The sequence below is a fragment of the Aedes aegypti genome, chromosome 2, assembly GCF_002204515.2.
Source record: "Aedes aegypti strain LVP_AGWG chromosome 2, AaegL5.0 Primary Assembly, whole genome shotgun sequence".
NCBI lineage: Eukaryota > Metazoa > Arthropoda > Insecta > Diptera > Culicidae > Aedes > Aedes aegypti.
In genome coordinates, this window is record NC_035108.1 from 128,046,496 (window position 1) to 128,064,166 (window position 17,671).

Genomic DNA, 17,671 nt, shown 5'->3' on the forward strand with positions numbered 1-17,671 from the left:
TTTTCAGGTTGCACATATAATATAGATTGCATGCTCAGATTACCACAGTAACATTACCTTTCTCAGGTTCATATAATTGATTTATACTGTCGTTCTATTTTTTCGTAGCTTATTGTGATATATATGTATTGGACGACGGCTGCTATAGTTTTCCTTCTTTTTTCTATTTTTCCCTTCTTTCTTGTATATATATTTATATTCATTCGTTTAAGATTGGTTCTCATAATAAACTTTTTGCTAACTGTATTCTGCTAAATACTTTGCTTTCAGTGATTAAGTTTCTCTTGATTCTTTCTAAAACAGGAAAAAAGACTCCAGGAATAGATACAGGGAAAAGGATTATAATGTACGTACGGCATAGACTCTTTTAACTTCAAATGCTAAAAACTCAATTCAAAAGAAATAAAATATCATCGGCATGTTGACCAGCATTCGTGGCCACCCAACCAGTCCGGTGGTCACGAAGGTCCTCGTAGAAGATTCTAGTTGTTCAGCATGTTCCACAGATCGTCCTCAGCGTTGTTGTTCTTCTTACCAGTGGACACCGCTGGGGCAGTTTTGCTCTTGATGTCCAATGCAGAAAAGTCGCTCTCCAGGCTAGCATTTTGCTTCATCTTCAAGCTGCTCCGGCTGGAGCTGGATCTCATCTGCTGTTGATGGCTGGTGGAAGTGGACGTCGTGTTCTGGTTCCGAAAATCACTCGTTGTGGCTGTCGATGCGGCACTCAGGGAAGCATTCTGATAACCGCCATCGCTCTTGGACGTCGTGGTCATGTGGGATTCGAATCCGGACCAACCGTCGTCCTCATCGGTAGTGGTATTTTGACTGGCACAAAGGTAAAAGGGTCATTAATCTTCTGTATGTGTTAATTGAAAAGTAACGTTGCCTGTGCCTTGAAGTCATTTTACTTCAATTCAAAGCGTAATAACTTCACGAAATTTGAACAGATTTCCGATTTTTCTGCTGTTTTAGAAAGAGAATTTCATTCAGTTTTACTAAAACAAAATACAAAGAAGTAACCGGCCTTCAAAGTGTTCTAGAAACATATCGACCCCAGAACACAGACAAAGAGATAATAATGTATCCTATGTTATATAAATTAATCGGTTCTTACTATGACTTTGTTGCATTCGAATTATTGTCATTGTTCCAGGAATTCCAATCGTTGCTACTGCCGCCACCATTACCACTGTATCCGCTAAGTTTTCCGTTAGAAGACGACCGTTGATAACCGCCGGATCCGTTATCCGATGGGAAGTTGTTGTATTGATCATTTCCTCCAGGTGTGTTGTAATTACCGGCACCGCCAAAATTACCCCAGCCTTTGCGACCAACGTCGCCAACCTACAATTATAAAAATTAAGTGCTTGTAGCTTAATGGTATAATCTTCGTTGGAATTTAAATGAAAAATTCTAAATAATAGTTGATAAAGCAAACAAAAGTACTAACCTTACTAGCCAAATTTGTTACCTGCGAACCAACTCCTTCCAGGAGTGTACCTTCTCTAACCTACACATTCGAATTGAAAATGATAATACATAATGCGAACTAATACAAAATAGCAAACAAAAAATGTTCTACCTTATCAGTAACAGTGCCAGAAACTTCAACTACCTTTTGTGAAGCCAAACTTCCGTATTTGAGGGCATTTTCCTTCGCTACGTTGGCCACCTTCGAAAAGACGCTCCAACCCTGAAAATAACAAAAATGTATCGTAAATTAATATCCCAAAATTTAATATTTCAGGCTTGGCAAAACTTTAAAGCAGTACTTCCCAAACTTTTTCAACTTTCGCCCTATTGACGCCAATCTGAACTGGAATCGCCTCCTGATATGTAATTTCAATATTTTATTTAATTAAGGTGAAGATGAATCGAAGCCAAACCTCAGATTTTCAAGATCACGGGTCTGGAGAACCAAATATCTGTTTGGTCTGAAAACTTAAACGAATGGTCAGTAGCTAGTGGTGACCAATCGATTAAGTTTTTAGCTCGAATGGATGTTTGATTCTCCAGATTTGTGCTCTTGACAATTTTGAGCTTGGCTTCGATTCATCTTCACCTTAAGCACTGTACGTCCAAAAATGTCTTCGACTCGCATATCCTCAGAATCATAATACATAATACATAATAACTTTTATCTACATTTTAAAACATTTTCTTAAATATCGATAACCCTTAATTATTAGAAATAATTTACTGAATCGCAATTAATAACAGCAATTTAAACAATATTTTGCGAGCATTGCAGGCTACTGAATCAGATTTTTATACAAGTTTGGGCCAGTTTAAACTATTTGAATGTAATATATGCATAGGTGCCAACTTGTGACGTACTTGGGGATGATTGTTTAATGGTGATTTCATACTGATTTATCTTTCATATCTAAAATATTGCAATAATTTTCAGAAATTGTGAATAATAATCCAAAAACACTGGAAAATATATGAAAAATTCTGGATTTTCATATATTTTTCAGTGTTTTTCAACTTATTTTTCAATGCATATATTGCAAAAAGGGTATTTTTTTCTAACACCAAGAAAAAACAAATCTAAAATGATTTGTGCCATAAGATATAATATCAAATACCGACCGCTTTTAAAACTCACATGATATTAAAAAACATGAATGCATAACACAAACATTTTGTGTCTGACAATTGGTCGCCGTTAAGTCAGAGGGGACCAAGTACAAAACTTGAGAAAATTGGATTATTCTCTCATTAGAGGCAAAATTATTTTACCTCCGTTACATTTTGATCAGATTTGATGAATGCTGTAAACTACAAGAGATATGTAATAAATTTACTTTGGATGATCAACAAAAATCGATAAAAGTGTGCAGTCAGAATGGACCAAATGCTTATTACCATAAAAGCGAAAATGATCAGCGCGCTTAGGAATGCGAGGAAATGAAAGACATTTCAGGAGATTTGTCAGATTTTTCGACATTCGAATCATTCTTTTCTTATCCATCAATAGAAATTTATAAATATTACATGATTCGATGCATTTGATTTTGATTTTTGACAATTTACCACATTCGGATGGGTGGTCAGAAATTGCAACAAATTCTGTGCAGACAGAGCGGACCAAGTGTTGAAAAGCAATAAAATGATTGATTACTGCATTTTTTGAGTCAATTCCATAGTCCGATAGAAGTTTACGGTAGTTCTATGGTGTATGTATGGCATGTCCTACGATCCGCTTACTGGACCAGCATATTTTGGTCGGTACTCAAGATTTTCACTTGGTCCACTCTGACTGAACGCATATTTGAATATTTCTGGTCTTCAACGCCCTGACCCTGCGAAACATTAATTTTCAAGCTATCGTAATGCCACTGATTTTGGTATTTACTATATGTGTTATTTAAGAATTTACGATACTGGTGTCGAAGGGTCTTGATAATCTGTTTATCTTAGAGATATTCACCCAATTTGACCATGCAAGCATTGAATGATTGTTATTTTTCAAGAAATTGTTCAGTCAGAGTGAACCAGCTCACTGAACGGTGGTTTTTGGTACAGTCAGAGTGGACCAAATACACATAGTCCATAAAAAAAATCGTTCTATTAGAGGTTTGGATTATGATTTTTCATGATTATCACTTCACATTATATTGTTTGAAAGTAACATAAAGACGTGTAAAAATATTGAACCACTCTGACTTAACGCCGACCAATTGTCAAGTGTAGTCTACCATAATTTTAAAATAATCATGATTGGAAATATATCGATCCAAAATAAAACATTCCTGGAATTAGTAAAGTTTGTAATTTATTAACCTTCAGATGTGTGTCTTAAAACGGTTATGAGTAATTATTTTCATATACTCCCGTTTTAGCCTTTTCGCCCACTTTGTGGATTTTTCGCCCCCACAAATTCTGTTTTATAAATTTTCGCCCTCTTGAGCCTGAAAATCGCCCCCAGGGGGGCGAAATCGCCCACTTTGGGAATCACTGCTTTAAAGTGTCCCATTTTAATATTGGAAAATCGAAAAGTAAAAAGCATTAACTACACCCCCTTCGCCATACTTATAGGTACTTGGAAGATTTTATTGACTTGTTCTCAGTTATATTGCTGTGTGCGTTTGAAATGCAAATATCAAATGCGGGAACACCAAATGCGGTAAGATTTTTCACAAGGAAGGCGAAGTCAAAAATAGATTTTCTTTGCTTTACCGCATTTGGAACGCATTTGAACATGATTTGCACCATCTCATTGAGCTAACGTTGGCTTATGAGTAGTGTGGTACAAACAAGGCAACAGTGCGACGCTAAAAATAAAATCTGTCACTGTTGTTCGTAGGCACGCTTAGGAGAGTCGAATTGGGCATCTAAAAGAGCCGAAGCAGATGTAGGATTGTGAAGGAGAATATGGGATCATGACGGACCTTGGGTTCTGGTTGGCCGATTGCGCTGCAGAATCGTTACCCGTTCTGTGGCGTAGTTGGTTAACGCACCCAGTCTAGCGTATTGGGAGTCGTGGGATCGAAGCGCATCAGAACGATTCCATTATTTTACACAATTTTACATCTCAATTTGTCCAAATTGACTTTAGGTTTTTTTTTTTCAAATATTTTTTGTCAGTGCATATCCTGGTACACATATCTAGTTTCTAGAAGTGGTCAGAGGAAATTGGGAAGTTTCCTGTGGTCGGTGTTATTCCTGTGGGTCACTGGATCAAGTCGGGTACAATAGGCGATTTTAGGGACGTGCCAAGTTATCCTTATACGGTAAAAAATCAGCACGTTTGATTGAATGGATTAATCACTTGACACAATCCATAACACCAATCACCATGATTTGAAGAGTTATAACTTTGGATGTGATCTACTGTCTTTAGCACTAGACTCTGAAGTGAAAAGTCGTTGATTTTGAACATCATGTCTTTGGTATGAAATCAATAATTGACAGCTCGTTGTAGAAAGTGTTATTTTTATTTATTTAGTTGGTGTTACATCAATTAATTTGATAAAACCTCGTTAACGATGTTACGCCAATTTACTCGGTCCATGGCTGTGTCTCTCCAACTTCGATTTTGGCCCACGTTCTCCAGATCTTGTTGCACCTGATCAAGCCACCTCGCTCGCTGTGCTCCCCGCTTTCTTGTGCCAACCGGATTCGACACGAACACCATCTTTGCAGGATTGTTGTCCGGTAGTCTTGCAACATGCCCTGCCCAGCGCACCCTTCCGGCTTTCGCAACCTTCGGGATACTGGGCTCGCCGTAGAACCTAGCGAGCTCATGGTTAATTCTCCGCCGCCACACACCGTTCTCCTGCACTCCGTTAAAGATCGTCCTAAGCACCCTCCGTTCGAACACTCCAAGTGCTTGCAGGTCCTCTTCCAGCATGGTCCATGCTTCATGTCCATAGAGGACCACCGGTCTTATATGCGTTTTGTACATGGTACATTTGGTACGGGGTGAATCTTTCTCGACCGCAGCTTCTTCAGGAGCCCATAGTAGGTGCGACTTCCACTGATGATGCGTCTCCGTATTTCAAGACTAACGTTGTTATCAGACGTTAACAAGGATCCGAGGTAGACGAACTCATCAACCACCTCAAAAGTATCTCCGTCTATCGTAACACTGCTTCCTAAGTGGGGTCTGTCACGCTTGGTTCCGCCTATCAGCATGTACTTTGTTTTTGACGCATTCACCATCTGGCCGACTTTTGTCGCTTCACGTTTCAGGCGGGTGTACAGGTCTGCCACCGTTCCAAATGTTCTGCCGACAATATCCATATCATCCGCGAAGCAAACAAATTGGCTGGATCTTGTGCTTCCACTCCTCCGGCAGTTGTTCCGTTTCCCAGATTCTGACGATCAGCCGGTGCAGACAGGCGGCCTACCTCTCCGGGCCCATTGTGATGAGTTCAGCTCCAATAATATCCTTACCAGCGGCTTTGTTGTTCTTGAGCTGGTTGATGGCATCCTTAAATTCCCTCAATGTGGCGACAGGTTGGTTTCCTTCATTCGCCGTGCTGACGTAGTCACATCCTCCGCTGTCGTGACCCTCTGCGCCTGTGTTCTCCGTGCCATTTAGGTGTTCATCGTAGTGCTGCTTCCACCTTTCAATCATCTCACGTCCGTCCGTCAAGAAGCGTCCGTCCAGGTCCGTCACACTCGGGCTCAGATTGTGTACCACTTCTAGTACTGCATTTGGTCCCTCGGTAGTACAAAAGGTACCCAAGTTTGACATATCGCAGTACACTTTTCACGGCATTCTAGATTACCTTACGAGCCATAAAATTCTGGGCAACTGCAAGGGACATCGAGGTCTTTGAGGTAATTTGTCTTTGGTCCGTTCTTATCACTACACATTTCGACTCGCGGCACAAAGCCTTTTCAGGATGCGTTCTCCTTTTATATCGCTCCACGTTTTGTCGCGTTCTTTGCTGCAACAGCCCGCGCTGAATCCTTCTCCAAAACTTGCCTGCATTCTTCGTCGAACCAATCGTTACAAGTCCACCTTTCCACGTACCCGACGATGCTCTCGGTTGCATTGTCGATGGCTGCTCCAGCAATCCTCAAGAGGGGCTTCGTAAAGCTCGCCCTCTTCCAGCAATGCTACCTCGAGATGTAGCGCGTATCCGGCGGCGACGTTCGATTGTGCCAGTCGTGCTAGGTTACACCGAGGCGGGCGTCGATACCGTACATTATTGATGACGGATAGTTTTGGGCGCAGTTTCACCATCACTAGATAGTGATCAGAGTCAATGTTAGCGTCACGATAGGATCTGACGTCGATTATATCGGAGAAGTGCCGTCCATCGATCAAAACGGGGTCGATTTGTGATTCCGTCTGCTGCGGTGATCTCCAGGTGTACCATTACCGGAGGCTGTACTGAAAGTAGGTGCTACGAATGGCCATGTTCTTGGAGGCGGCAAAATCTATATGTCGTAGGCCGTTCTCGTTCGTCAGCCGGTGGGCGCTGAACTTTCCAATCGTCGGTCTGAACTCCTCCTCCTGGCCAACCTGAGCGTTTAAATTACCTATGATGATCTTGACGTCGTGGCTTGCCTGCGGTCGTACTCGCGTTTGAGCTGCGCGTAAAATGCGTTCTTTGTTATCATCAGTGCTTCCGGAGTGAGGGCTATGCACGTTCATGATGCTGAAGTTGAAGAACCGGCCTTTGAGCCTCAACTTGCACATTCTTTCCTTGATCGGCCACCACCCGATCACGCGCCTTTGCATATCACCCATCACTATAAAAGCTGTTCCCAGCTCACGTGTGTTACCGCAGCTCTGGTAGACGGTATGATTACACGGTTATATCAAAAATTTAGACTCTCGCTCCAGTTCACTTTTTGGATAGCATTTAGGTCCCATAACAACTGAGCAAAATTTCAACTTGATCGGTGAAACTATATTTTAGAGCCAGCCGTTCAAAGTTTGTATGGGATTTACTATGGAAAAACTTACTTTTGCAAATAAAAATCGCCAGAGGTTGCCCATTAACCTCTATAAATATTCTGAACACAGATCTTGATAGGTATTTCTACAATGAACAACATTGCCGAAGACCGCAAAGCAATCCGATGCTTGTGAAGAAAGTTATTAAGCATAGACTATTCGAAAATTTCGCCCGATTTTCTTATTATTGTTATTCTTGTACGTGTTAATCAACGTCGTCTTGCCAATAGAATTTCATAGAATAACTTTTTTTACTAGTGTCGGATTGTGTGGTGGTCTTCGGTAACATTCTTCATCGTAGAAATACTAATCGCTGTGATCTTTGCCGATTGTTCTGGTTCGTATTCATTCGTTGACGTTCCTGAACAAATGCTTCTTCTTCTTCTTCTTGTCATGACGTCCTCACTGGGACAGAGCCGGCTTCTCAGCTCAGCTTCTTATGAGCACTTCCACAGTTATTAACTGAGAGATTTCTTTGCCAAAGTTGCCATTTTCGCATTCGTATTTCGTGTGGCAGGGACGATTATACTCTATGCCCAGGGAAGTCAAGGAAATTTACATTACGAAAAGATCCTGGACCGACCGGGAATCGAACTCAGACACCTTCAGCATGGCTGTGCTTTGTAGACGCGAACTCTAACCACTCGGCTAAGGAAGGCCCCTACAACAAATGCTATAAAACGATATAAATTTTGATTATTCTATCGTAAAATGCAATAGATTTTACAAGTAAAATTCACGAACCAGTTCCGAAGTGACCACTCTGCGGCCGCCATTAAATTAAAACTGCCAACAAGGATGATTTTCAATCTATTCAGTATACATTCGTATGATTAAAAGAAGATAATTGAATTATGCCAATACAAATGAATAACATGCAGCTTATGACGGATTTTATTTTCTCCGCTGTCCCAAAAATCACTCAATTGTAGTCCAAAAACTCATATAAGAAGTTAATGATGCTAAACTTGAAATCATCCTTGTTAATATTAATATAAACATGGTGGCAGCAGCATGGAGCGGATTTCTTCATGGATTTTACAGGTAATTTCGCATTTTATGATGGAATTATGCAGAGGAATTATCAACTGTAGTTTCATTTATTATTATCAGGAGGACCAAGCACCATTCAACGCACGAGTCATCGTCTATGCGCGCATCAGAGGGAGTATTTAGATACCATGTTCGCTTCAATCAGCTATGTTACGCGCGGCTTGGGCATTAGTGTGGGACAAAATTTAGATTCTCGCTCCAGTCCACTTTTTGGATTGCATTTAGGTCCCATAACAACTGTGCAAAATTTCAGCTCGATCGGAAAAACTATATTTTAGCGCCAGCTGTTCAAAGTTTGTATGGGATTTACTATGGGAAAACTTACTTTTACAAAGAAAAATCGCCAGAGGTCGCCCATTGTTCTCTATAAAAATTCTGAACATAGACCTCGATAGGTATTTTTACAATGAAGAATATTGCCGAAGACCGCGAAACAATCCGACACTTGTAAAGAAAGTTATTCAATGAAAACCTATTGGCAAGGCGACGTTGATTAACACGTAAAAGAATAACAATAATAACAAAATCGGGCAAAATTTCCGAATAGTATATGCTTAATATTTTTTTTTCACAAGCATCGGATTGCTTTGCTGTCTTCGGCAATGTTGTTCATCGTAGAAATATCTATCGAGATCTGAGTTCAGAATTTTCATAGAGGACAATGAGCGATCTCTGGCGATTTTTCTTTGTAAAAATAAGTTATCCCATAGTAAATCCCATACAAACTTTGAACGGCTGGCGCTAAAATATAGTTTCTCCGATCGAGCTGAAATTTTGCACAGTTGTTATGGGACCTAAATGCAATCCAAAAAGTGGACTGGAGCGAGAATCTAAATTTTTTATATATCCGTGTCCCAGGCATTTGTTTAAATGGTAGTTGTTGTGATTGTTTTTATATTTTAATTGCCTTGTGAATAAATGATGAGCTACGCGAAACCACCAATTATTTCTTTTCAATTTTATTTCTTTCAAATTACAAACAAGCATGTAATGAGGGATGTTTACATAATCATTATGATAATGATAATCATTCAATTTCGTATAATGTTGACGGGTGGGGATTGCTCATCAAACCTTCCGGTCCACCTCATAGTTACGTACTATTTGGTGCTGGGTGTAGTTCTTGTTTTTCCAGCTGTATTGAAAAGCATGAGCCAAAGTCTTTGGCATACAATCGGATCTTTCTTTAGCAGAAAAGAACCGAAATGTCTATCGGTACTGATAAGCGATAGACAAAGAATCAACAATCATTCAATTCATGGCGGGAGATTTCGTTCAGTGTAGGATCTTCAATATTCTGTATGATAGTTAAGATAATAATAGAATGATTTTCGATTCGGGTCATGGAAGAAATCATAATCCGTCAAAAGTCCGATGTTTTTCATTTGGATTAGCATAACTAAGCTATCTGCTTAGATGGTCATACGAAAATAGATTGAAAGTTATCTTAGAATTGGATGATTTTTGTTCAATTGACGAATGATGCAGCATATTTTTTCAAAGATTCTACCCCATTTTTCACCCGACTAGACCCAGTGACCCACCGCAATAACTCCGGCCACATACAAATTTCCGAGATCCTTTGACCACTTTTAGAAACTAGATATGTTTACAAGTATACTGACAAAAAAAAATGAATTCCGTAAAGTATTCGCTGTGCGGTAAAAGTTTTAGTTTTTTCTTTCTTTCACTCAGGCCTATACGGGTTAAAAATCTGGTGTACATTACTGAGGGTTTTCGTGGAAACATTCTAGTATCGTTGAATTTCCTGGAGCAAATTCTGCAGAAAGGAACTTATTCCTCTTTAAAATCTCTGGATGAATTTCCAAAAGAATTTGTGGAAGAATTTCTCGAAGGATTTCTAGAAGAATTCCTGAAAGTATTTCAAAGGAAATCTATTGAAATCTATTGAAAAATCATTAGAACAATGCCTGAAGCTAGGCTTGAAACTTGTCCTCGAAGCATCTGAAAAGAAAATCCTGAAAAACCTGTGGAGTGATCGCGAAGGTATTTCTTGAGCGTCTATATTTTTGCATCAAGAAAAAGTGAAATTTCATTTAAAATAGGGATTTTTAGAAGCTCTCACATGTGACACTCATGCGTCCACCAGCAGTTTAGTTTCATATTAAAGTTAGAATTGTCACAGTAGCTTCTGCGGGTCAGAATCAACAGATTTGTGGGTTGTAACTTAAGATTTCCACATATAAAAATGGGCCACGTGTTTGATGTGCACATGTTTGGCCGCATTAGTAATAAAGTTTGACACGATTTCACGCCGATAATCGATACCTACGTAACCGATCGATGTCTAATTATTCTAAATATATATTAAACTTTAGAATATCTGCGTTAGTCAAAACTACTTACGCTAGCGAGCGATGATTGCACCGTATCAAACAGCTCATGCGATTGGCTCCTTGGGGGCGGATCTCTCGAGTACCCAAATCCGGCATACTTCCCGCCCTGATTCGGTGGCAAGTTCTCCGGCCGGGAAGCGTTCTCTTCCTGTTTGCGGCTGAAAAAATCCTCCTTCTGCGATTTGAATTCAGCCGTGTTGAACTGCTGATAGCTCGTATCTTGATAACCTCCCCCATTCTGGTATCCCCCGGTGGACGATGACGAAGAATACCCGCTGGATTGCATCGAGCCACTGCTTCTCGAATGGTGCATGCCGTTGCTGGCACTACTATTGGAATGTGCAGAAGACGTGGACGAAAATCCACTGTCCTTTATCCTTGCCATGGCCGAAGCCTGGTCCCAAGGCTTGCCCTGGGCCAGTGTGGAAATTTTGTCCCGATATAAGGCTGCGGCACGAGTGTTGTACTTCTTCGTTATCGGTAGCGTGTCATCCCAATCATCCTGCGCGTCGAAGAATGTCCGGGCGTTCCGATTGCCGCCGACTTTCATCTTTTCCAGCTCGACATCCTTCCACTTGTCCATCGAAACGGACCGAACGAAGGACAAGTGCACTCCGAGACCGCGATGCTTTCCGGAACATTCCAAGCAGATCCAGATTCCGTACGTTACCGATACCCACTGGGGGTTGTGAGTTCCACATTCAAAGCATTTCTGCAGAAAAAAAGGAATCTCATTAGGCAATTCATGTGGCACCCCACATTGATAAAACCTAAAATTTAACATCTAGTGCTGAGTACACCCGTATTATCAAAGTGAAGCATGGAAGTGTCGAAATAACTCTGCACCCTCATTTACTGTATACAGACACATGATTTGATTCTTGAGACATGCTAAATTGATATTTTTGTTGCGCTGTGCTAAGATTGAAAATATAAAAGAAGTGAAGAATTTTCTGAAGGGATATTGAAAACATAGGGTGATATCGCTGACTGAAAAATGTTTGAGAATGCTCGGAGGAATAACAGAACTAATTATTTCAGTATTTGCTGATGTGAATCCTTTAACGAACTTTTGAAAAAATCATGGAGATTATTATAATAGGTAGGGGGATTGCGCATGACATGTTTGGTAGAACTATGGATGCGAGAGAAGCACATAGAAAAATTTCTGAAGGTACTTTTTGTGAGAAATTGTAGGTTGAGATTATTGAGGAATACCAGAAATAATTCCTGGAGGAATTTGTGACACTGAAGACAGCCTTACAGTTGAGGTTGAAATACGCGTATCTGTCAAAGGATGCATCCTAGCGATTAAATGGTAGGTCCTTTATTTATAGATATAGGTAGTTTTGTTTATTTATAGGTATTCCACTAAACAGCGACCATTTTGGTTAAAAAATACTATGAATTAAAAATAGAGACTTTTCAGAGACTTTCATTAAAAATGAGACCAAGTCTCTAAAAAGTAACTTGTACATGTCCTGAAATATTTTATTTTAGAGATTTGTGGACCGATAAGAAGCCATAACATGAATTAACTTCAAAATTAAATTTTAGAAAGAAAACCAAAACCTAATCAGCGAGTTGCTGAGCTGATCTTATTGTTTTGTCCGTGACTGTATCACATTAGACAACATGAGCCCCCACATCCCCTATGAAAACATATGGAAATTCCCAAACCAACCACCAGTACTTACATTATTTTCGTTGTTGGGCTTCAAATCGCTCAAAACTCGTCTCGTCCTTGGACTGGCCATCTCCTTTTAGTTATTAATTTCCGCAACCTTCCAAAAATCACCGAAATCGCTTCGCAATGAAACTTTCGCTGCTGACACTTTTTGCGTGTACGAACAAAACCTTCTCCCGTGTAGTGACGATCCTGTTTTCGTTTGATTTCACCGTACCAAACGGGGACTGAAGATCATTTTTACGTAGCACTTCTGCCCGAGATGGTTCCGCCTGCGATGTGCCCGATATTGGCGGAATTGGCCAGCAGGAAATGCAAGGATTTTATCCGAGAAAAACGAATTGGCAAATTCCAATAGTTTCAAGTGCAACTTTTTTCAAACAAGAAGGGGTGCAGAACTGGAAGAAGATGACTGAACTGTCATAATACGTGTCAAACATATCCCTGTGACTGAAAGTCAGTTATCGTTAAGGATCGTGCACACTATTAACACGGCTGTAAACAGGGTGGCCAGGTTGTTTGTTACATTGGAATAGGGCCCATTCACAAATTTCATACAAAATTCGTAAAATATTCATACAAAATGCGTTACGAGAGGGTGGTTGGGTATCGAAAATGACCGTTTTCGGCGTTATGAATTTTGTGAATAAACCCATGAAGCTTAAGGGCTCATTCACAAATTTCATAACGCCAAAGGGTATATTCGCAAATAGGGGCCTAAAGCCCTGTCCCAATTTAAGTGCCAAACGCTTATGTTTAGGCCAATACCACATGTTTACTTAATTTTCTAATGTTTTCCGTTGGTTTAAGTCCAAAAATCATTTCTTTATGTTTTTTTTTAGATTTTGTCACACCTCCCCGACCAACCAGTCTTCATAATTCTTTATAGATCTTTGACCAACGATGGCGATCGCTAACGGTTCAAAACGAATCTATATCGATCGCTATCGAAAATCACTGACTGGTTGACCGAGTCTTGGCTTAAACTCAAATTTTGGGTGTATTTTGTTTCCCGTGTCCCTTCCAAGATGTCAGATAGGAACAACCCCACACTCAGGCAAATGGACTATCGATAAACATAGGAACCCCTTATGAAAATTCGCCACAAGAAATCGGATTGAAATTCATAAATTTGCCTTATGAAACCGAAATTTGAAAACAAAAATTGTTTACGCGGCAACCTGGAATCGAACCAAGAACCTTGCGATCGATAGGCTCGTGCGTACACCCCGCGCCAATCGACGCCTTGATGTGGGGTGATGCTGAAACGATACATAAAGCGTTCGTATTGCAATAATCTTTCCACCTTTCATAAGGCAAAATGTATGAAATTCGATAGTCCAGTTCACTGCGTGCAGTGTTAAAAATAAAATCCCCGTGGTGTTTTTGTCGACTATGCGAACGTCAAACATGATCAAAAGTGTCAAGGTTCATTTATGGACCCAATAGGGTCCTAAAGCCCTGTCCCAATTTTAGTGCCAAACGGTTAAGTTTAGGCCAAAAACACATGTTTACTCAATTTTCTAATGTTTTCCGTTGGTTTAAGTCCAAAAAACATTTTTTTAGATTTTGTCACATCCTTTGGCTTAAACTCAAATTTTGGGTGTATTTTGTTTTCAGTGGCACTTACGAAATGTCAGATAGGAACAACCCCAGTGGTCGAACTAAAACCCCTGTGGTGTTTTTGTCGACTAAGCGAACGTCAAACATGATCAAAAGTGTCAAGGTTCATTTATGGAGCCAATTTTTAAATTAAAGTTTAAACATGATAGAGCCGTTATTTTAGCGGGAAAAATTGCAAAAGTAGTTGCAGTAACATCTTTCGTGTTGTTGAATGAAAACAAGATTCCATTAAACATTTTAGGACCCAATTTCATAACGCTGTAAATTGAGCTCTCGCCGAGTGGTGTCACGAACACATGCACAAATTTGCTGGTGGAAAATACTGCCATTTGATTTTGCTGGGAACAGCTGATCTTTGTTGATATTTTCCACCAGCACTCTTTAAGTAGTGTTGGTGACATGTAACGTGTATGTACCCGAGCGCAGAAACCACTATGATCATTTTTGACACCCACCCATCCCCTCGTAACGCATTTTGTGTGAATATTTTTCTAATTTTGTATGAACTATAACATCTTGAGGGCACCCACCCACACCCTTCAGCGTTATGAAATTTTTGAATGGCCCCAAGGGGGGTGTGTGGGTATAAGGCTATGAGAAAATATAAATACCGTGCACCCCCGTTAATTTGAACGGTACCTCATGCAAACCATCGGGGTTCATTTTTAATTTGAACATCTAGTAACCCTAGAAACGTGATTCTGGCTACCTCTTTCACTGTTTTGTTTTGATTCTGCGTTTCGTTCCACAGCGTTCCATCTCACTTCACTCCGTTTCATGAGCTAAATGACGTTTGACACTTTTTTTAATTTGAACGATGTGCAAATTAGCGGGGTACAGATTAAAAAGTATTCAGATTAAATGTGGTCAAACCAAAGACAAATTAAAGACCCCGATGTCCCTTGCAGTTGCACAAAATTTTATGGCTCATAAGGTAATCTAGAATGCCGTGAAAAATGTACTGCGATCTGTCAAACTTGGGTACCTTTTGTACTACCGAGGGACCAAATGTAGTACTAGAAGTGGTACACAATCTGAGCCCGAGTGTGACGGACCTGGTCAAACCATCGGGGGCACCCGGTATTTGTATTGTTACGATACTCAACAACTCAAACATTATAGCTAAGTATGCTGTTCCGCTCAAGAAAAGTAAAAATTTCTGCGGTAGAAATGGTCAAGAAATTTTCTACAGTGAGCTCCATTTAAAATGACATTTCTTTTCAACTGCGTACTGAGATCAAAGAAAAATGCTTTTCTTGAGCATTTCTTGCAAGAAATTTCCCACGCATCGAGATAGGCGATTACTTTTCTGTTGAAGTGCATACTTCGCTATTGGAAAAACCTCATATACCATAAATTGAACTGTTCAAAACAATATATTGTACTGTAATTGTATTCTCATTTTACAATATACTGTATTGTTTATTCAATGTTTTGAATGGTATTGTTACAATACGTTATATTGTTTTTGTATGTTTTGTTTTTATTCGGAGCACCCTTTAGCGTTATGAAATTTGTGAATGGGCCCTTAGCTTAAGCCTTAAATCTGGTTCTGGACTTAGGTTGGCGGCTTTTCAATTTGACTCTCATCATTAAATTCAACGATAATTTTCTTGAAAGTCAATCGGATTATAATAAATTTGTTTTTCCAGCATTGTACTTGCAGGCAGGAGAAATAAATATTCACACGGATAATCAACATACGAATACCGGCAGTGTGTTTAAATGAATGGAATGAAGGAAATGGATCGATCCGCTTTTAATACGCACATCAATGCGAACCGAGAATGTTATTAGTGTGTAAATGTGTGTTATATTATGCTTCTTAAGAAGTTTAATAAATTATTGTCAGTCAAAATATGGGGTTTCTTCAATTTAGGATATAACATAAAAAAATAAGTATTTTTATTTGTACCATACAATAGAGATAGAAAACTATAGAGGACGAATGTCGCTGGTGTTCCCTTTGTTCTCGTTCGGAAACATGTCGGGTACATAAGTGTCAAACTGCATACATTTTCGTGTTGACATTTATAGCCCCGCCTATCTCCGCCAGCAAAAGATGTTTCGACAGCGACGCCAGCAACATTCTTCCTCTATAGTTTATTACCTCTATTTACCATACTGATAATTGTTCAATGTTACGGTTCGACCATAAATATTAAAACCATTTCTACTACTTCCTGCTAATGGATTTCTCAACATTACAGGATATTTTCCCATTACAGTCAACGGTCAAAATTTACATGGGAAAAAATGGATTTCAGAACGGTAAACATTCTTAACAATCCGTTGTTAATATGGTCGAGATACCAAAAACAGTAATCATTACAGTCAGAACTTTGTCTACACGCAAAAAAATTGTGCGGTAAAAACTACTATTTTAGGGGGTTAACTTAAGCGCTCGCACCGGCAATTTTCAGCAGACCAGAAATGCGCTTGATTTTACCATGTCTTCTTCTTCTTTCTGGCGTTACGTCCCCACTGAGACAGAGCCTGCTTCTCAGCTTAGTGTTCTTATGAGCACTTCTACAGTCATTAACTGAGAGCTTACTATGCCAATGACCATTTTTGCATGTGTATATCGTGTGGCAGGTACGAAGATACTCTATGCCCTGGGAAGTCGAGAAAATTTCCAACCCGAAAAGATCCTCGACCGGTGGGATTCGAACCCACGACCCTCAGCTTGGTCTTGCTGAATAGCTGCGCGTTTACCGCTACGGCTATCTGGCCCCCACCAGATTTTACCATGTCCGTAGTCGTAATCAGATTGATATAATCTATTTCTGTCAAATGTACCAGTAATGTGGTGGAATGTACCGTAAACATAGTGAATTGGTCTGAAATTCCATGGTAGTTTCAAGAATGGGCGTAGTCAGCTAAAATCGTTATTTTTACCACAGAATGTTTTCCCGTGTAGCTACAGTCCGGTTATGGTCGAAAGTACCATTCTATAAATAGTAACAAATGAACCATAAACCTTATTCGTTATTGTTTGGTTATGGTTTGGATTTATTCGGGTAGACATCAAGACCCACACTTATTCGTCATCAAACGTCAACATCCCACCGCAAAATCGCTTTTGTTTGGAGGGGATTTTAACCTCCAAATTGCCAAATAACCTCCAAATCATCACCTCCAAGTTAGTTCTAATACCCTCCGTTATATGAAATATGGTGGCGCATCGATCGTCGCAAGTTTATCGTTAAACAGTCAATTGAAATTATTATTTTCTCGGGCCCGAGCGTTGCAGCTAATTTGTGAATAGTGCGCTGTGTTTATAAAAATCGTAAGAATGCAGCGGCGCGTTGAGGCGCGTCGCGAGTCACACTGGCGCGATCCGGTTTGGTGGCGTTGCGACAATACAAGGTGCGCACACAGATTTTCATTTTCTTCTCGACTTAGGGCTTATTCACAAAATTCATAACGCTAAAGGAGGTGGGTGGGTGTCTTCAAGATGTTATAGTTCATACAAAATTTGTAAATTGTTCATACAAAAGCGTTACGAGGGGGTGGGTGGGTGTCAAA

The 17,671-nt window shown here is 39.9% G+C and overlaps 1 protein-coding gene across 2 annotated transcripts; it reads right to left on the reverse strand.

The window, feature by feature from the left end:
- LOC5573998 (ADP-ribosylation factor GTPase-activating protein 1) lies at positions 1-12,931 on the reverse strand. 2 transcript variants are annotated; one of them, XM_001661035.2, is made up of 6 exons: positions 12,531-12,931; positions 10,844-11,545; positions 1,583-1,693; positions 1,451-1,510; positions 1,115-1,344; positions 1-825 (listed from the first exon to the last, which is right to left on the reverse strand). In XM_001661035.2, the coding sequence occupies exons 1-6, from the start codon at positions 12,588-12,590 to the stop codon at positions 483-485; spliced, it is 1,506 nt and encodes a 501-aa protein (XP_001661085.2). In that variant the 5' UTR covers positions 12,591-12,931; the 3' UTR covers positions 1-482. The 2 variants fall into 2 exon arrangements, with proteins under 2 accessions (XP_001661085.2, XP_021698008.1); XM_021842316.1 differs by lacking the exon at positions 1,451-1,510 and having other exon boundaries at positions 1,616-1,693.
- Between the last annotated feature and the right edge of the window lie 4,740 nt (positions 12,932-17,671).